Source organism: Lissotriton helveticus, chromosome 9 (genome assembly GCF_964261635.1).
Source record: "Lissotriton helveticus chromosome 9, aLisHel1.1, whole genome shotgun sequence".
In the NCBI taxonomy this organism is placed as follows: domain Eukaryota; kingdom Metazoa; phylum Chordata; class Amphibia; order Caudata; family Salamandridae; genus Lissotriton; species Lissotriton helveticus.
Genome location: NC_136070.1, coordinates 349,629,015 through 349,646,855, shown reverse-complemented (window position 1 = coordinate 349,646,855; position 17,841 = coordinate 349,629,015). Strand labels below are relative to the sequence as shown.

General features: G+C 47.4%; 1 protein-coding gene across 1 annotated transcript in view; it reads left to right on the top strand.

Annotated features, from left to right (window-relative positions):
• Window positions 1-17,841, top strand: part of SPC25 (SPC25 component of NDC80 kinetochore complex) — a 61,987-nt gene that overhangs the window by 27,869 nt on the left and 16,277 nt on the right. The window contains exon 5 of the mRNA XM_078660087.1: window positions 9,896-10,000. Within this exon, the coding sequence (XP_078516213.1) occupies window positions 9,896-10,000 (105 nt within the window). The remainder of the gene's footprint in view (window positions 1-9,895; window positions 10,001-17,841) is intronic.

Here is a 17,841-nt window from a genome sequence, read left to right as displayed (position 1 = left end):
GGGAGGGGTGCTCTGAGAGTGAGGGAGGGAGCCAAGAGGTACTGTAACAGGAGTGAGCGAGTGTTGTTGCAGGGAGGGGCATTGTGATACAGATTGGAAGGGGACTGTAAGCAGAGTGGCACTGAGATGCAGGTGAGAAAGGCACTGTGGAGAGAGGGGCACTGGGATAGTGGGAGAAGGCCACTAAGGAAAAAGGGGCACGGTCGGAGGTAGCGGTGGGGCACAGTCACAGTGGCAGGGATGGGAGCTGTTCTTCAAGATGCTTGTGGCTGCAACGGTGCCCATTGCAGAAGGGAGAGGACGGGTCTGATAGAGACGAGATGGTACTGGGACAGGTAGGAGCGTGGTACTAATACAGGAAGAAATGTTTTCACTTTCGGACCACCCTCAGCTGCTTCCCGTATTTTATTACGCTGCAAGGCCTTGTCTGGGCTCCTGAGGGAGGCAGCTACTGGGCAGTTTCCTGCGGGTGCCACTGTGCAGGAATTTATCAATGGTGTCCCACGGCCAAGCACTATTCTGTCACCTGTAGTGTGTAAAATAACACACACACAACTCACCTAACCTGCAGCTTTGGCTACACTGGAAAGCGCAGACTGCTGGGTAGCTCAGCGGAAATTATGCTCCCAGTTCATCGTTCGTGCAGTTTATACTGCGCATGACACAACACAAAAGCCCTTCCCCCACCCTGAGGACCAGGCACTACCCCGATCCAGTGCTGCCCATTCGTGTCCGGTCCCCGCGGACCCGACAACCAGCAGCCTGTCATGTCAGTGCCACTGATCACAGGCCCCCTCCGCACAGTCTCTCGCTCTGTCTCCAACCATGACATTATGCCTCAAATCGTGTGTTCCCCACCAGCCACATTTCAATCCTAGGTTTACCCACCTTGCCTGGGTGATTAAATTGGTCCGACTGCACCCATCACACAGGCCCACTCTCTCTCTCACCTGCTGCTCCTAGCTCGCCCTGATGACGCTTCACCGGATAAGCACCCCCGCCGATGCCGCTAATCTTAAATCTTTCACCAATGGTCTTGAGTTGCCGTGGACACCCCCACAGATTGGCATTCCTCCTCAGCCACAGGACCGCTCTTGCAGTGTTTGTAGCACCACGATCACCTCTGGCCCCAGGCTGCTGCCTCACCGTCACCGGGCTGTAAGCATGTACAGGGTCTCTCCTCACACGGGTTGCGCCTCCAAGTCACACCACTCCCTCTCGACAGCCAGCAGCCTGTCATGTCAGTGCCACTGATCACAGGCCCCCTCCGCACAGTCTCCGCTGGGCGGATGCCACTATCGGGCATCTTATTCCAGACTCTAGGGCTGCCTGTGAGGCTCCACACGCCACCCATCAAAAGGCCTAGCTGTTATCCCCTGCGTTCTGCCTCCCTGCGAGGCCAAATGAAACAAGTGCTCGCCACAGACTTTTCTCTTTGTCTGCTGTCCCACTTGGACGAACTTGGCCTGACTTCCTGCTGACGAGAACCCAAATCCAAAGCTACTAGTGCTAGTCCCTGTTGTTGAACAGCTACTGCTGAGCAAACTGCTCACTGCCACTTTAAAATTACTTCTGTCCCCATTGGTGAGTGTTTGCAAACCCCCATGCTGGTCAATGATTCATGTAGCTATAATGTCTCATGATTTTCCACCCCCCAGCATGCAGAAGAATCATTTCAACAGCTTAGGAACAAGGTTTTGCATTATTTATACTCTAAATTGGGCATTTCCTTTTCAAATGCCCACAACTTTTTAATGGTTTGTAGGGCAAGTTCGATGGGCCAGCTAGAGAAAAACCTAGACGGTGACTGCATGAAAAAAACTATAGGTATCTAAGTCTAGTTAAAGTTCTTCTTTAAAAACACTGTCAAATTAATAAGCAGAAGTGTGGCATAAAGCGGTTAGCCTTTGGCTAGTACTACCACCATCTTCACTACACATATAGGAATAACTTTCATAGTAAGGACTCTATCCCAACCCAGTTACAAATTTTTACTGCCAATCAGTTTGCACTCCTTGAATGCCTGAATGAGAATGGTTGACTGCCCGGGGATTTATTCCTTCAGGGTCTGGCTAAACCAAAGGGTTCAACTCCATCACCCCTCTGTTAATAAAGCAAAACGAGTCCCTTCCTTACTAGAATATAACAACTAGGTCACAGATATTGTTTGGCGCTTTAGGTTAAGGTAGAAAAACAAGTTTATTTAGACAAGTGTCCATAAAGCATTCTAAAACTCAATTGACAAAATTAGGCCTGGGCAAAGCATTACGCTACGCTCGCGTAGTTTGCGCTACTTCACACTACCTGAACTGCACGTAGCACAGTGCAAACACGCGTAGCGTATTGCAGCGGTCATTTTTTGCTTGCTCGCGGTCCTCAACGTCAAGTTGGCGACCGCGAGCAAGCAAAATGACATCCAGGTGAGACTTTTTCCTTGTTCTTGATGTTGCTGATCGCGAGCGTGGAAAATAAACCTCCCGGCGAGATTCTCAACGCGGGGAGGTCAGGTTCCTCATTGCGAGTGGTTGCGTATGCTCGCGACCGCTCGCGATGATAAACTACCAGTCCGCGTTGAGAAAGCTGCCGCTCGACTAAAAATCTCGAGTCGCAGAAAACTACTGTTCTCACTGTGCAAGATGCCGTTTTCAATGATTGCACAGTGCCGGATGCTTTTCCGCACTGTGCAGTCATTCAAAACGGCATCTTGCACAGTGCGAACATGCTACTACGCAGTTCGCGTAGTGCTGTGCGTAGCTCGTGTAGTGCGAAGTGCACTTTGCGTAGCTTCGTGAAGCGCTACTTCGAAAACTACGCCCAGCCCTAGATAAAATCATCAAAAGGGCCCCATCCTAACAACCAAACACCCCCTACCCACTACAGTTCATCATTAAAACTCTGTTTGACAGACCGTAAAAACTGAGCCATTCCAACTGCCACATCTAAGTAATGCATTTCTGAAACCGCTTCACAGCTTTCTTCCTATGAAGAACATCATATTTAAAAAAACAGAGGTCTTAAAAACGTAATTCTATTTGGAAGATAAGACACAATCCATAACTATATGCAGTAGGGAGCATTGAACTTTCAGGGGGCAGGGGCAGAGACCACTATTACCCTGAACCCTGGCCAGTATGGGTGGGATGAATAGATTGGGTTACATCCCACCCTAACACTTAATGTTTCATTTCACAATCCTGGGTCGGGTAACTGCGATAAATAAGGGAAACCGGTGTCCTGGCCCAGAGTAGGGATTGAGAACCTGATGGATGGTTTCTCGCTCAGATAAGATAGGTCATTTGATTCAGACACCAAAGCAACAGATTCTTTCAATGAGTGCTTGCCTGGGAAGGGGAACCACAATGTGATTGTACCACTATCTGAATGGAGGTTCCTAACAGCAACTATTCTGGTTCTTCCTTCCTTTGCCCTCCTTCTTTCACTACATTGAATCTCTTCCCAGCACAATTTGGAGACTTTAGACACATCATCTTCCAAGAGTGTATTTAAGTATCTTAGAGCCCGAGTAAAGGCCACAGATTTGGCTTTAGGGATCAGGCTGACCCTGCAGCTTGTGTCAGCACTGCACACGATGTATATTGGCTGTGAACGCTGACACACCTGACAAGGGATTGGCACCTAGTGAAGGAGTGTTCAATATTCTTATCTCCACTAAGCGTGACTTGGCCCTAGGGTTATTTAGAGTTTTACCTGAGGGAGCCACTTTGGTAGTATTCCAGGAAAGGTCTATACCCCCTTCCCACTTGCACGAACCTCCAAGTTCTGAAGGACTTTTTATCCTAATCTTATTCCATCTAGTAATTCCACTGTCCCCTATGCTACACTAGTACCCCAGGGAATTTATTCTAATCCGCAAATGTCAACATTATTGCTAAATTGGAATGTGGCAGGGATTAAGACAACACTTGAACACTTAGTAGGGGAAGCTTATCAACCATCATTGGGTTTGTCTCTCAAGATAAATGGCAGTGAAAAAATGTTTAAAGGAATGTTTACAAAAGGTATTTCATACCTGCAATTAGTTTGTCTGCAGGGAGAGTAGCAGGCGGTTAATTAACATGGGTGAACATTACACTTAAGTGTTTCATTGCAGAGTTGTCACTTTCTTCTCCAAATTGGCAGAGGCTTGTCATGACGCAATCCACTACGACTCCCTTTCTGTTAATTAACATCTGCAATAGAAGTACAGGTGGGCAGGAAGAATTGAGAATTATTTCCTTAGTGGACACAACATTATACTTGTATGCAGCCTCCCATAAAGTCATCATTGTGGGGGATTTAAATTGAATTTTCGAGCCTAGTTATATTGCACAAGTCTTGTGTATAGAGTAGGATGCAGCATGGAATATTACCGAACTAATGTTCTTCCCCCCTCCCCCAAGAGCAATCTGTCTAGTGCTGCCTTGCAAATGTTGGACCTTGCTATTATTACCCATGAATTACATGCTTGTAATGGTCGTTCTGTTTCGAATCTAAGACCTTCCCCAACATTTCATAGATGCAACTATTCCAGCTCCATAGAATATATTATCTCGGATCTCCTCATTTGCGAAATATGGTGGATAAGAGCGTCCGGCATAATCTCAACAGCGACCACGCCCCTTTGATATTAACAGTATGTAACCTTCTGTCTCATACATTGGTGGAGGCCCAATATCTAGTGGGAATACTTTAGCAGTGGCCAATAATCAAAGGAACGTCAAATGGAACACATTTTCTTCCATTAAGGAGATAATCCTCTGATCTATGATACAGTGGCTATCCACATGGGGAAGATGCTATAGAACTGGGATTGCCCAGATTCCAACCTTAAGGGACATGGACACCTATTTTTGAACCTTAAAGATTACTTAATAAAGCATTTCAAACCGGCTGTCAAGAACCCAAAATCCCAGGAGTGGTTCTCTGCTATCTGTAGGGATGCGAGGAGTAACTTTGTAAAGTCGGGTAATAGGGCTGCTATCAGGGAATCTAGAGCAGCGTATAGGGAGACCATCAAATTGGCCAAAGTAATGTTGAAACAATCTATCCAGGATTGTCTAGAGGCCTCACTTAAGAAGGACTCAAAAACATTGTGGCAGATAGTGGGACAAGGAGCCAAAGATTGGGTTAAACAACCCAAATCCTTTATTCAAAACAGGGAATGAGAAGAACACTTTAAAGCGTGTGTGTTTTTTTTTTTTTTTTTTTTTTTAGTCCCCAAGCAGGGGCAAGGCATTGTGAGTGTATCAGTACTGCTCAATGAAGACTTGAGACTGCCCTGAGGCGACATGTATAGGATGCCTAAGGCTGATGTGTCCAGGGTATAACTGATCAAATAGTGATAAGAGTGTGAGAAGGAGGCAAGTTACTTGAGGGATCTGGTATGGAGGATCAGCGCAGAAGACGTGATGCTTGTTCCAGATGTGGGACTCTGAGACTGCACCATTCCTGAGCCTTCAGATTGTTTTGTAGTGTTCTGGTGCTGACCACTCTTTTGGCTTCTGGTGTGTCCAAGTGTCCTTTGTAAAAATGAAGCTTAAACACACTAGTGAGATGTTAGAAGAATGGCTTAATTGCTAGGCTGCCACTCTGCCTGCCAGAGAGCTTTGATGAATAAAGTTAAGACATCTTCATAGGAGGTGTCTTGGAACGGGTGAAGTATTTCTGTAAGATGGGGTTTGGAAGGATGACCTTTTCAGGATGCTAAGAGAAGAGATAGAGGTTTGCCAATTCGCTGACAATATATTTCACTGAAGAAGAGGTTAATGACCCCACTTGTCTTTGCACCATAGAATAATAGGGTCAGACAGGGTTTTGATGCTGTGCTTGATTGTCTTTAGGACCATTCTGCTTTTATTAGTATGCGTTGTCTGTGTGTTATACAGAGGGACTTCAGTAGTAAGTGTAAGGGTTCTACCCTTATCTCGTATGCACCATGGTGTGGCGTAGGCTCCAATGTGCCTTCCATTCTCTGAAACCTCCTACTGTTCCTTTACAAGCTTGTAGTCTAGGACGCGGTGGCAACTCAGTTTGCACACGCAAGGAACTATGGGGCGACTGCATGTCGGTTTTAAAACACCACATGAAGGAGGAATCTAATTCCACCTCATTTTTAAGCACTCTAATCATGTTTTCGGCTACAAATATTACAATGGTATTCTTTAGTGGTTCACTCCAAATATATTAATCCTATGGATTTGAGCGTTTCTCATTAATTTATCTTCCATTCTAAGATGGCCAAACCACTTCCTGAATTTTGTCATATCCTGTTTGTCGCTATAAAACGGGAGTCCGTTTTGAGTCGATTACATCACAATTGTGCTTGTTTGACTGGTCGCTCACTGGACTCATTGGATTCGCCGCCTCCTCCAGTTCCTGCATGCTTTTCTTATTGGTTTTTGCCTTGCTGCTAGGCCTGGATAGCCTGAAGGTTTTTCTGGTCCCAGTTCTTTCCTTCCTGCTGGATATTATTTTTCTGCAGCTACTCTAGACTCCCAGTTGGCATCTGTGTTTGATTTTGGAGATGATAGGCCATTCCTATACACTTAAAAGATCCTGCCCCTGTTGCCAAGAAGACCTGTCCCTACAATGTGAAGTAATCGTGGTTTGGTTTACATTCCCTTTTTTTCCTTTCTGTGGAGTACCATGGTGCTCAAAGTTTCGATTTGTGTTTTTGTTGAGCGTTGGGATATATTGACTTGAAGTGAGGAGTTGGCGGTGCGAGAGATCAGTTCATGCTGTAGGATGTTGATGAAGAAGTCTTTGAAGGGTCTGGTGTTTCTACTTAGGGTTGACCTCTGTTAGTTAGACGATGAGCTGGATGATGGGAATGGCGAGTTGGTTGGTCCAATCCCAAGGTACATGTGTTTTGCTTTGAATTGTTGGTGATAAGACTAGATCAAGGATGTGTCCTTTGGAGTATGTTGCTTAGTTGATGTGTTTTACTACTTTAAGTGTGTTGTTGAGGTTGTGACGGGTATGTTTTGTTTTTTGAGTTTGTGTTGTCTAGGAGAGTCATGTAGATGAGATCTTCGAATTTGCCATTTGAGTCTTTTGCTGCCTGAGAGGCCTGAAGATGAGATGGAATGTGGTGGACTGAGTTAAAGAGAGTGAGTGGTATCATGTTTGGAGCTCCAAGGCGCTGTCTCACTTGCTTGCAGGGATGTGGAATTCCTATAGCCCGACGCCCAGGACATATTGTTTGGGGTCAAGGGCAACAAGTTTTAATGTGCATTTTGTCCTTGGGACAAGCAGGCCCATCGCCCTGCAGCACAAACCCTTTGGATGCCAGTTTGCAGCACCACATTAAGGATCAGGGAAGAGCACTGCTTACAGTTAAGGTAATATTTGTGTGCATATGTTAATGCTGTTCAAACTTGTATTATGGTTCATTAATTGAGAGCCTTTATTATTAGGCTGAGCGCTTTCAGTAAATGTAAGTTCTGACTGCACTACTGACAGAGGTTCCAGTATAAAAATGTGGACACACGGTTTCAAAATTTAGCAATATGAGGCTATGCATAATGCTCCCAGAATGCTCTCTCATATACAAATATTTGCAGAAGCTTGATTAATGATTCTTTGATTTCAATATAAAATGTTCCTAAAAAATGAAAGTAGGAACAACATTTTTTTGCCAAACTACTGTAACATTTCAGTTACCATTTCTTTGCAGCATCATTTAGTAAAATGTGTTGATGCATGCTAGTTTTCCCCCAAAATATTCATATTAGAAAATCAGTGTAACCAGTTTCAATAGGATTTTGGGAAACATAAAAATAAACAAGCATCAGCAAAGCCAGTAGGTCTGAAATGGAGGTCAGCTTTTTAGTTTTGGCAATGCGTGACTTGTTTTGCCATGGTTTTTGTAAAACCTTATGATTGTGAGAGCTGCCAGACCCTCACCATTATAACAAACATTGGCAAAAGCAAGCATTGTTTTTGGTCTCAAAAAAGCACACACTGCCACATCAGTTACTGGCACTGAACAAAACTACTTTGTGTGCCGATATGCTCCTTGTGAAAGAGCAGAATGCTGTCACTCACCGTGAAGCCAGCCGATACAGAGAGTTTTAATAAACACAAACGGTCATGGTTAACGCCAGACCAAATTGGGGCCCCAATTATTAAAGAAAATATCAAAAGTACACCATTGGTATATGTCCTTGCATTAAGGGCAGCTAAATGGCTTTCGTGAATTCGCAAGAATATACAGCAGAAGGGCAAGAAATAGTACTCCTAGAAAATATTTGTGAACTGCATTTTAGTATGAGCAAATATGCATGTGTAGATTTGCTCATGCGAAAACCTGAGTGTTTGCTAGTTTATTTTCCCTCCAACCACTTTTTTTGCCACTCTGAAAGAAGGTTTACATCATTGTCAGGAGTACATTTCCAACATTTCTCAGTATTGGAAAAGATTAGGGAAGAGTTGTTGAAAACTCTTAACACATGCAAGTTAGTAGGTTTGCACAGACTCAAAAGGACATTCCAACCCTGGAACTATTGTTTACCCCTACCTTCAGTCTCAGGATGTAGATCTGTGAAAACGTAGCAACATAAAGGGATTGCTAGTATTCAAACACTACTATGGTATGAGCCCTGGCATAATCAGAGAGGCTATATAAGCGCTCTTATATAATGATTGCTACCATAATTTGTCGCCGCACAACATGGCACCAAAGGGACAAGTGGATTTTGTTACAGGATAAGTAGATTTATGAAGCAACCTGCCCAGTGGACAAGTAGATATTTTAATAAATTCCACACCCCTGTGCTTGCAGGTCCAGGAGATCTTACTGTTGCGTCGTTAACATGATGGATGCTGTAGCCTTTGGTAACCATCAATGGAAAACCTCACCAACACACAGCAAAGTACTGTAGAGCTTGCAGTGACCACAAGTTGTTTGATGGTACACGATGGTTAGTGGAATGTGTATGAGGTTGTGTCTGGGGTGAGGATGCCACTGAGAATTTCTGTGGTCTAGGTCTGAATGTGGGGAGTAAGGTGAGGTGCATGATCATATCTGACCTTTAAGGTTTCAGAGGAACATGAGTTCTGGCTCTCGGCCATTCCTGTCCCTATAGGTACCAACAGAGCTTTTCAGAGCAGTAGTCTGATGCTTGGCCAGTGTAATTATCTGATAAGCTGGTTGAAGTAAGGAGACAGCAGGATTTGATCTCGCTTCTTGAATAGTTGGATACTGAAAAGCTATGATGTGTCTTCCTGTGGAGAAAGATGATGGAGAATAAAGTCTGTCTCCTATAAAGGTAATTAGTAAGGGGGGAGGTCTTGGGTGAGGACTGGAAGTAGTGATAATAGCTTTCAGCCTCTCCCCTTGTCAAGGACAGCCTCCATTGTCCCTTCATGATCTTGGTGGGGAATATGGAATTCCCTATAAAGTCACCCTGAAATGCTGCTGATGTCACTGTGATGTTACATGTTTGTCATTTAAGTTTGTCCTGCAAGTATACTGATGTCTTCTTCTTTAAAGTGTCCTGGTGTTGAAGAAGAGAACAGCGCCATGAGATTTCCCTCTGAACTACTATATTTAGGATTTTATTCCCTATCGCAGTACAAAAAAAACCCCTGGAGCAGCCCAGCTCTAACCTCTCAAAACACAGACTGGGGCTGTAGTTGTATCGCCCTAATGGATTGAAGACGTTAAACTTGGTTAAGATTAGTTTCCTTTAAGGGATGCTCCATCCCAAATCCATTGATATCTTACGTGTGTGGAGTAGAGTAAAACTGTATATTTTTTCAGCTTCCCCAGTGTTGCTCATATCTCAGATTTCTGTTGTGGAATTTGCTGCCTGTCTCTCAATTTGGGCGATGGTGCATTCTGGATTTGTTTATTTAGAGGCTATGCTTTTTAAACATTTTATTTTTCTTGCAGCCATATTAGCAAACAAAAGGGCCAATAAGGAACGTTTAAAGGAGCTGCATAAATCTGCAAGTATTTTCAAAGAGCGGCTAGGGCTTGAAATCCGCAAAGTGTGTGGTAAGTGTGGTTCTGTGTGTACTTTATTATTATTTTTTTAATGTATTTATTTTGTTTTATCACACACCAAAACAGCAACACATAGCAAGGATTATCATAGCACTTATCGTGATGTTACTTTGAGAAGGACAGATGTTTTAGATTGTGTTCTTTAAATGGTGACGAGATGAACATGCACACAGTTGAAAATGAACATTACTTACCAATGTGATTCTTGTGTGGCTAGCTCTTAATAGCCATTGCTCCAGTCCCCTATGATGTCTTGGCTGGTAGTCCCAGAGCCTGGAAAATGTATTTCGCAGCATATTGAATGTTATAAAGGTGAGTCCATTGTGCATGAGCAACAGCCAGCTTCCTCTACCAGTGTCATCTTTCTCTATACTGTAGTCATTTGGTTCAGCCTATACCCAAGAGATGCTTGAAGGGGATGGTGAGCTGGTAGTAAGAAGCATGTCTAAGGAGCGGCAGTACAAGAGCCACTACAGCAAATATGATCTACTTCAAGCTAAATCCATTTCTTTTCCTCAAGGCTAATGTGGAGATTTAAGAATGTTATTATGAAGGGAAGATTCGTCTTGGACTAACCACAGATATTTTTCAAATGGTAATGGCCAAATGAGCATCCGATTTGAGGCTCCTATCCAAGGAGTTTTTGTAGTTCATATATTGGGAGTAGCATGTGTGTCTACTTTACAGATAGCCTCTAGATACATGTGACTCCGAAAAATGTATTAACTCAACTTGGCCATTACCATATGCCGTTTAATGCCTTTTGAAAGTGAAATCTCAACCTTTCCATAGCTCTAAAAGACGCAAGAGAGTACCTAACTGTGGCACAATCCGAGCCTTTAGCACTGATACTGGTACATAGTGCAGTGTTTTCTGCCCACATAAGCGGTCTCCAAAATGCCTATAGGTAGACCGAAATAGATGTATACCAGTTCCTCAGAAACAAGATTGGCAAAGTCTGAGGTTGAGGGAGAGGGACCTCATGAATAGAAAAGACGTTTTTCTGATCTGCCTGTTAACAGACAGGTTGATCATTGCCATCGCCAGGCACCGGGGACCGGCTTTTCTTACACAACACCCAATGTCAAAGAGCCTGCTGAAACCAATGTCAACCAGCAAAATTAATCCCAGTGCTTTCCCTACTACTCTGTCTGATCGCGAACCAAAACAAATAGAAACATGTGGGAAAGCTCACCGAATGCCAGCTGTCTGCTCAGCTGCTATTTTAATGCCTTTTGGGATACTACTGTGGTGCAGGGTTTGCTGCCTGTTGGACGACCTTAGGGGTTTCCTTAGTCTATTCAGGACTTTGCTTTTCAGTAAAATTTGTCATTCATTCTAGATTAGGAACGACCGGATACTTAGGGTGAGCGATGGGTACTGGTGTGGCCCTTTGGTGCCATGCCTTGATGAGGTCTACAGGCATCTTGGGGAATATCAGACATCCTTAACGGACAAGCCGTTTGACGACTCTTGCCTTTTTGACAAAAAAATGTATTCTGCATTGAACCTGTTCAAGCAGAGTTTCAGCAGGTTCATAAAATGTTTGCCCTCTCTGCATGGCATTTCATCAGCACTATTCTTCTCCACCAGTCCAGCAAGCCCTGCTGGACGTTCAAGGCCTGTGCTGTGATTCTCTGAAACAACATTCTAGACAGCAGGCACAATATTCCATCTTATTCCCCTTCCCAGACCCCGTTTTCTTCCTTCAGCCATAACTGCAAAGCCGCTTTAGTGTGTCCTTGCCATCACACAGCCACCCTGCCGGAAGAAGGATCCAGTAATTTCTCAAGGGGTGGCAGGCTATCACTTCAGAAAAGTGGGTCCTCGTAATTGTCCATCAGGGCAACGCCCCCCATTTTTAGGTCTCGCCTGTCGATGCGCATGCGCATCGAGCTTGCGAGTCTATGGTGGCTTATCCACTCTTTATCCCCAACTTGCAAGGAATCGTGGCGATTCCTTGCAGTGCACGAGAAATTTAAGCTCAATGCGCATGCGCATTGAGCTTAAATGCGCGTGCACATGCCCCCAGCCGCCTGCCTTGCCTACTCTCTCACACAGCCTCCCCCAGCTCCACCCCCTCACTTCTTGATTGCACGGCCGCTAGGCCGTGCCTCCTCTACTCTCCTCCTCCTACTCTCCTGCCTCCCCCAGCTCCACCCCCTCACTTCTTGATTGCACGGCCGCTAGGCCGTGCCTCCTCTACTCTCCTCCTCCTACTCTCCTCCCCGTCTGTTCCCGCACTCCTCCCACACCCCCGCTCCGCCCCCTCCCCTGCCTGCCATGTCGCGTTCAAAACTTTTACTCCATGCATAATCACGTAATAGTGTAAGAATTACAGAAACAGCTGGCCTGTCACAAGCAGAAAATCTATTTGCGTTTCAGGACTTTGAGCACACGTTTTGCTGGGCGATTTCTTTGAATTTGCATTTTTGTATAGTCTCTTATTGCCGTCCTTCGGGGTACATTATCAGATCTTACTACCTGCTACAAAAGTAAAGAAGCAAACAAAACATGCACTGGAGAGGCTAGAAAAACAAGTACCGACTCAATGACCTCTCCACTTAATAACGTAACCCGAAATGCAATAAAGTGTTTTATATCTTCACCAGACTTGCTTAGAAAGGACCTCAAGCTCACGCACAAGCAGGCTTTCTAATTGGAAGGGAGACTCCCTCCATTTAGACCAATAAAGTGTTCTGTCTCAATTTGTGTTTACTTTCTCCATCAAACGGCAAATCTTCAGGGTATGGTGGCCATCCGAGAAGCTGCCATTCCTCTCGACCGGAAACGCTCTCTTCTGAAATGGCCGCCCCGTTACCCTACCCTGGGGAAGCGTTAGTCCTCTGTCTCCTTCTTACGCATCTGCAAAAACTACGAGGCAAGGTACGTCAGAACGCTCTTCGACTCTTGCGTTACAGTGGGTGTTTTGTACAATTAGCGAGGATTAAGGGGTTAAAGGCTGTATTTAAGATCCTTCAGCGCGCCATATTTTAAACTATTGTTTGCATTGTTTTATTTAGCAATGGCAGCGGCTTCTGTTGCCCCGAGGGTGCCGCTCAGGACAACAACGATACTGGATATAAATGAAGCGAAATCTGCCTGCCTTCGATTTGGTTGCTACTCATCTCAAGCGCTTTTTTTCTAAAACTTCCTTTAGGAGTTCGGCATCAGTTTTGTCAGCCTTGAGCTCCTGACACATAGAACGGAACAGCCAATCCGCGTTCGTCCAAGGGCATGAAGTGTAGACCGAGCTGTCACGCTATAGACCCCACGCCTCAGGATGGAGATGTCAGTAATGTTTAGATCATACTTTCGCCTGTCAATTTGAGGCGGCGCTCTGGATCGTTTCATACGAAAAAATGAAGCAGGGTTTTCCGCCAAGGCTATTCAACTAACCCTTGTATGGTCCTGACTACACTTATAGAAACATATACATTGGTCTGGCCCAGTCCTACCAAACTGTGACTTTGGACATATATTAGGGTGTTATCAGGGTCAATAGTACTTACTATCGACAGTGGTTGTAATTTAAACAGTCTATAAGCAGTCCTCTGAAGTCATTAGATGTAGCTCACTCACCCTCACCCTCACTCACCCTCACCCTCACTCACCCTCAACCCCTCACCCTCACTCACCCTCACTCACCCTCACCCTCACTCACGCTCAACCCCTCACCCTCACTCACCCTCAACCCCTCACCCTCAACCCCTCACCCTCAACCCCTCACCCTCAACCCCTCACCCTCACTCACCCACACTCACCCACACTCACCCTCACTCACCTTCACCCACCCTCACTCACCTTCACCCACCCTCACTCACACTCACCCTCACCCTCACTCACCCTCAACCCCTCACCCTCACTCACCCTCAACCCCTCACCCTCACTCACCCTCAAGCCCTCACCCTCACTCACCCTCAAGCCCTCACCCTCACTCACCCTCAAGCCCTCACCCTCACTCACCCTCAAGCCCTCACCCTCACTCACCCTCAACCACTCACCCTCACTCACCCCCACTCACCCTCACTCACCCTCAACCCCTCACCCTCACTCACCCTCAACCCCTCACCCTCACTCACCCTCAACCCCTCACCCTCACTCACCCTCAACCCCTCACCCTCACTCACCCTCAACCCCTCACCCTCACTCACCCTCAACCCCTCACCCTCACTCACCCTCAACCCCTCACCCTCACTCACCCTCAACCCCTCACCCTCAACCCCTCACCCTCAACCCCTCACCCTCAACCCCTCACCCTCACCCACACTCACCCACACTCACCCACACTCACCCACACTCACCCACACTCACCCACACTCACCCACACTCACCCACACTCACCCACACTCACCCTCACCCACCCTCACTCACCCTCACCCTCACTCACCCTCACTCACCCTCACTCACCCTCAACCCCTCACCCTCACTCACCCTCAACCCCTCACCCACCCTCAACCCCTCACTCACCCTCAACCCCTCACTCACCCTCACTCTCACTCAACCCCTCACCCCCTCACCCTCACCCTCACTCACCCTCTCACCCCCTCACCCTCTCACCCCCTCACTCACTCACCCTCACTCACTCACCCTCACTCACTCACCCTCACTCACTCACCCTCACTCACTCACCCTCACTCACTCACCCTCACTCACTCACCCTCACTCACTCACCCTCACTCACTCACCCTCACTCACTCACTCACCCTCACTCACTCACCCTCACTCACTCACCCTCACTCACTCACCCTCACTCACCCTCACTCACATCACCCTCACTCACCCTCACTCACTCACCCTCACTCACTCACCCTCACTCACTCACCCTCACTCACTCACTCACCCTCACTCACTCACCCTCACTCACTCACTCACCCTCACTCACTCACCCTCACTCACCCTCACTCACCCTCACTCACCCTCACTCACTCACCCTCACTCACTCACCCTCACTCACCCTCACTCACTCACCCTCACTCACTCACCCTCACTCACTCACCCTCACTCACTCACCCTCACTCACTCACCCTCACTCACTCACCCTCACTCACTCACCCTCACTCACCCTCACTCACCCTCACTCACCCTCACTCACCCTCACTCACCCTCACTCACTCACCCTCACTCACTCACCCTCACTCACTCACCCTCACTCACTCACCCTCACTCACCCTCACTCACTCACCCTCACTCACTCACCCTCACTCACTCACCCTCACTCACCCTCAACCCCTCACCCTCACTCACCCTCAACCCCTCACCCTCACTCACCCTCAACCCCTCACCCTCACTCACCCTCAACCCCTCACCCACCCTCAACCCCTCACCCTCACTCACCCTCAACCCCTCACCCTCACTCACCCTCAACCCATCACCCTCACTCACCCTCACTCACCCACCCTCACTCACCCTCACTCACTCACCCTCACTCACCCTCACTCACTCACCCTCACTCACTCACCCTCACTCACTCACCCTCACTCACTCACCCTCACTCACTCACCCTCACTCACTCACCCTCACTCACTCACCCTCACTCACCCTCACTCACTCACCCTCACTCACTCACCCTCACTCACCCTCACTCACCCTCACTCACCCTCACTCACTCACCCTCACTCACTCACCCTCACTCACTCACCCTCACTCACTCACCCTCACTCACTCACCCTCACTCACTCACCCTCACTCACTCACCCTCACTCACTCACCCTCACTCACCCTCACTCACTCACCCTCACTCACTCACCCTCACTCACTCACCCTCACTCACCCTCAACCCCTCACCCTCACTCACCCTCAACCCCTCACCCTCACTCACCCTCAACCCCTCACCCACCCTCAACCCCTCACCCTCACTCACCCTCAACCCCTCACCCTCACTCACCCTCACCCCTCACCCTCACTCACCCTCAACCCCTCACCCTCACTCACCCTCAACCCCTCACCCCCCTCACCCTCAACCCCTCACCCTCAACCCCCTCACCCTCAACCCCTCACCCTCAACCCCTCACCCTCACTCACCCTCACTCACCCTCACTCACCCTCACTCACCCTCACTCACTCACCCTCACTCACCCCTCACTCCCCTCACCACCCACACTCACCCACACTCACCCTCACTCACCCTCACTCACCCACACTCACCCACACTCACCCACACTCACCCACACTCACCCACACTCACCCACACTCACCCACACTCACCCACACTCACCCACACTCACCCACACTCACCCACACTCACCCACACTCACCCACACTCACCCACACTCACCCACACTCACCCACACTCACCCACACTCACTCACCCTCACTCACTCACTCACCCTCACTCACCCTCACTCACTCACCCTCACTCACTCACCCTCACTCACTCACCTCACTCACTCACCCTCACTCACCTCACTCACTCACCCTCACTCACTCACCCTCACTCACTCACCCTCACTCACTCACCCTCACTCACTCACCCTCACTCACTCACCCTCACTCACTCACCCTCACTCACTCACCCTCACTCACTCACCCTCACTCACTCACCCTCACCACTCACCCTCACTCACTCACCCTCACTCACTCACCCTCACTCACTCACCCTCACTCACTCACCCTCACTCACTCACCCTCCACTCACTCACCCTCACTCACTCACCCTCACTCACTCACTCACTCACCTCACTCACCCCCCTCACTCACTCACCCTCACTCACTCACCCTCACTCACTCACCCTCACTCACTCACCCTCACTCACTCACCCTCACTCACTCACCCTCACCCTCTCTCACCCTCACCCTCACTCACCCTCACTCACTCACCCTCACCCTCACTCACCCTACCCTCACCCTCACTCACCCCCTCACCCTCACTCACCCTCACTCACCCTCAACCCCTCACCCTCAACCCCTCACCCTCACTCACCCTCACTCACCCTCACTCAGCCTCACTCAGCCTCACTCACCCTCACTCACCCTCACTCAGCCTCACTCAGCCTCACTCAGCCTCACTCAGCCTCACTCAGCCTCACTCAGCCTCACTCAGCCTCACTCAGCCTCACTGCCTCACTCAGCCTCACTCAGCCTCACTCAGCCTCACTCAGCCTCACTCAGCCTCACTCAGCCTCACTCAGCCTCACTCAGCCTCACTCAGCCTCACTCAGCGCAACCACAGCATCTTCACTAAATATATTTAATAAACTTTAAGCTATTGGCAATATAAAATAAAATCCATTTTATTTACGTATTAATTATTAATTGTTTTTTAAAATCAATACATATAAGTCACATATAAGTCCCGTTAATACAAAACATGTTGCTTTACAAATGCTAGAGGTGTCACATTTACAAAAATTATAACTATTGGCTTTGTAAAGAAGAAAGCTATTAATTTAGCTATTTAGAAAAAACAACACATAAATAAAAAACAAAAAAATAAATAAAACCTATAGCTCAAACTTTCCTACTGCGAGACCTATTGCATTTCCAATGCAATAGGTCTCGGAGAATTTGACTTAGAGCTTTTAGAAATGTTTATGGCTTTTTTTTTTTAATTCTTTAGCATTGGCTACAGGAAACAAATGCTAAAGATTTACAAAAAAACCCATAAACAATTCTAAAAGCACTAACTCTAATGCTGCGAGACCTATTGCATTTCTAATGCTTGTTTTCCTTCCTGCCGCTCTTTCCACCACCTTCAAGGCAACTGGTGGAGGACCACCAGTCTGTCAAAGGGGCCATAGAAAGTTCTGGCCTCGACTAGGAACCTAACGTTACTCCCTCTAGTTCTTTGTGCCAAAGAAGGATGAAGACCTTCATCCTATTTTGGAACTTTG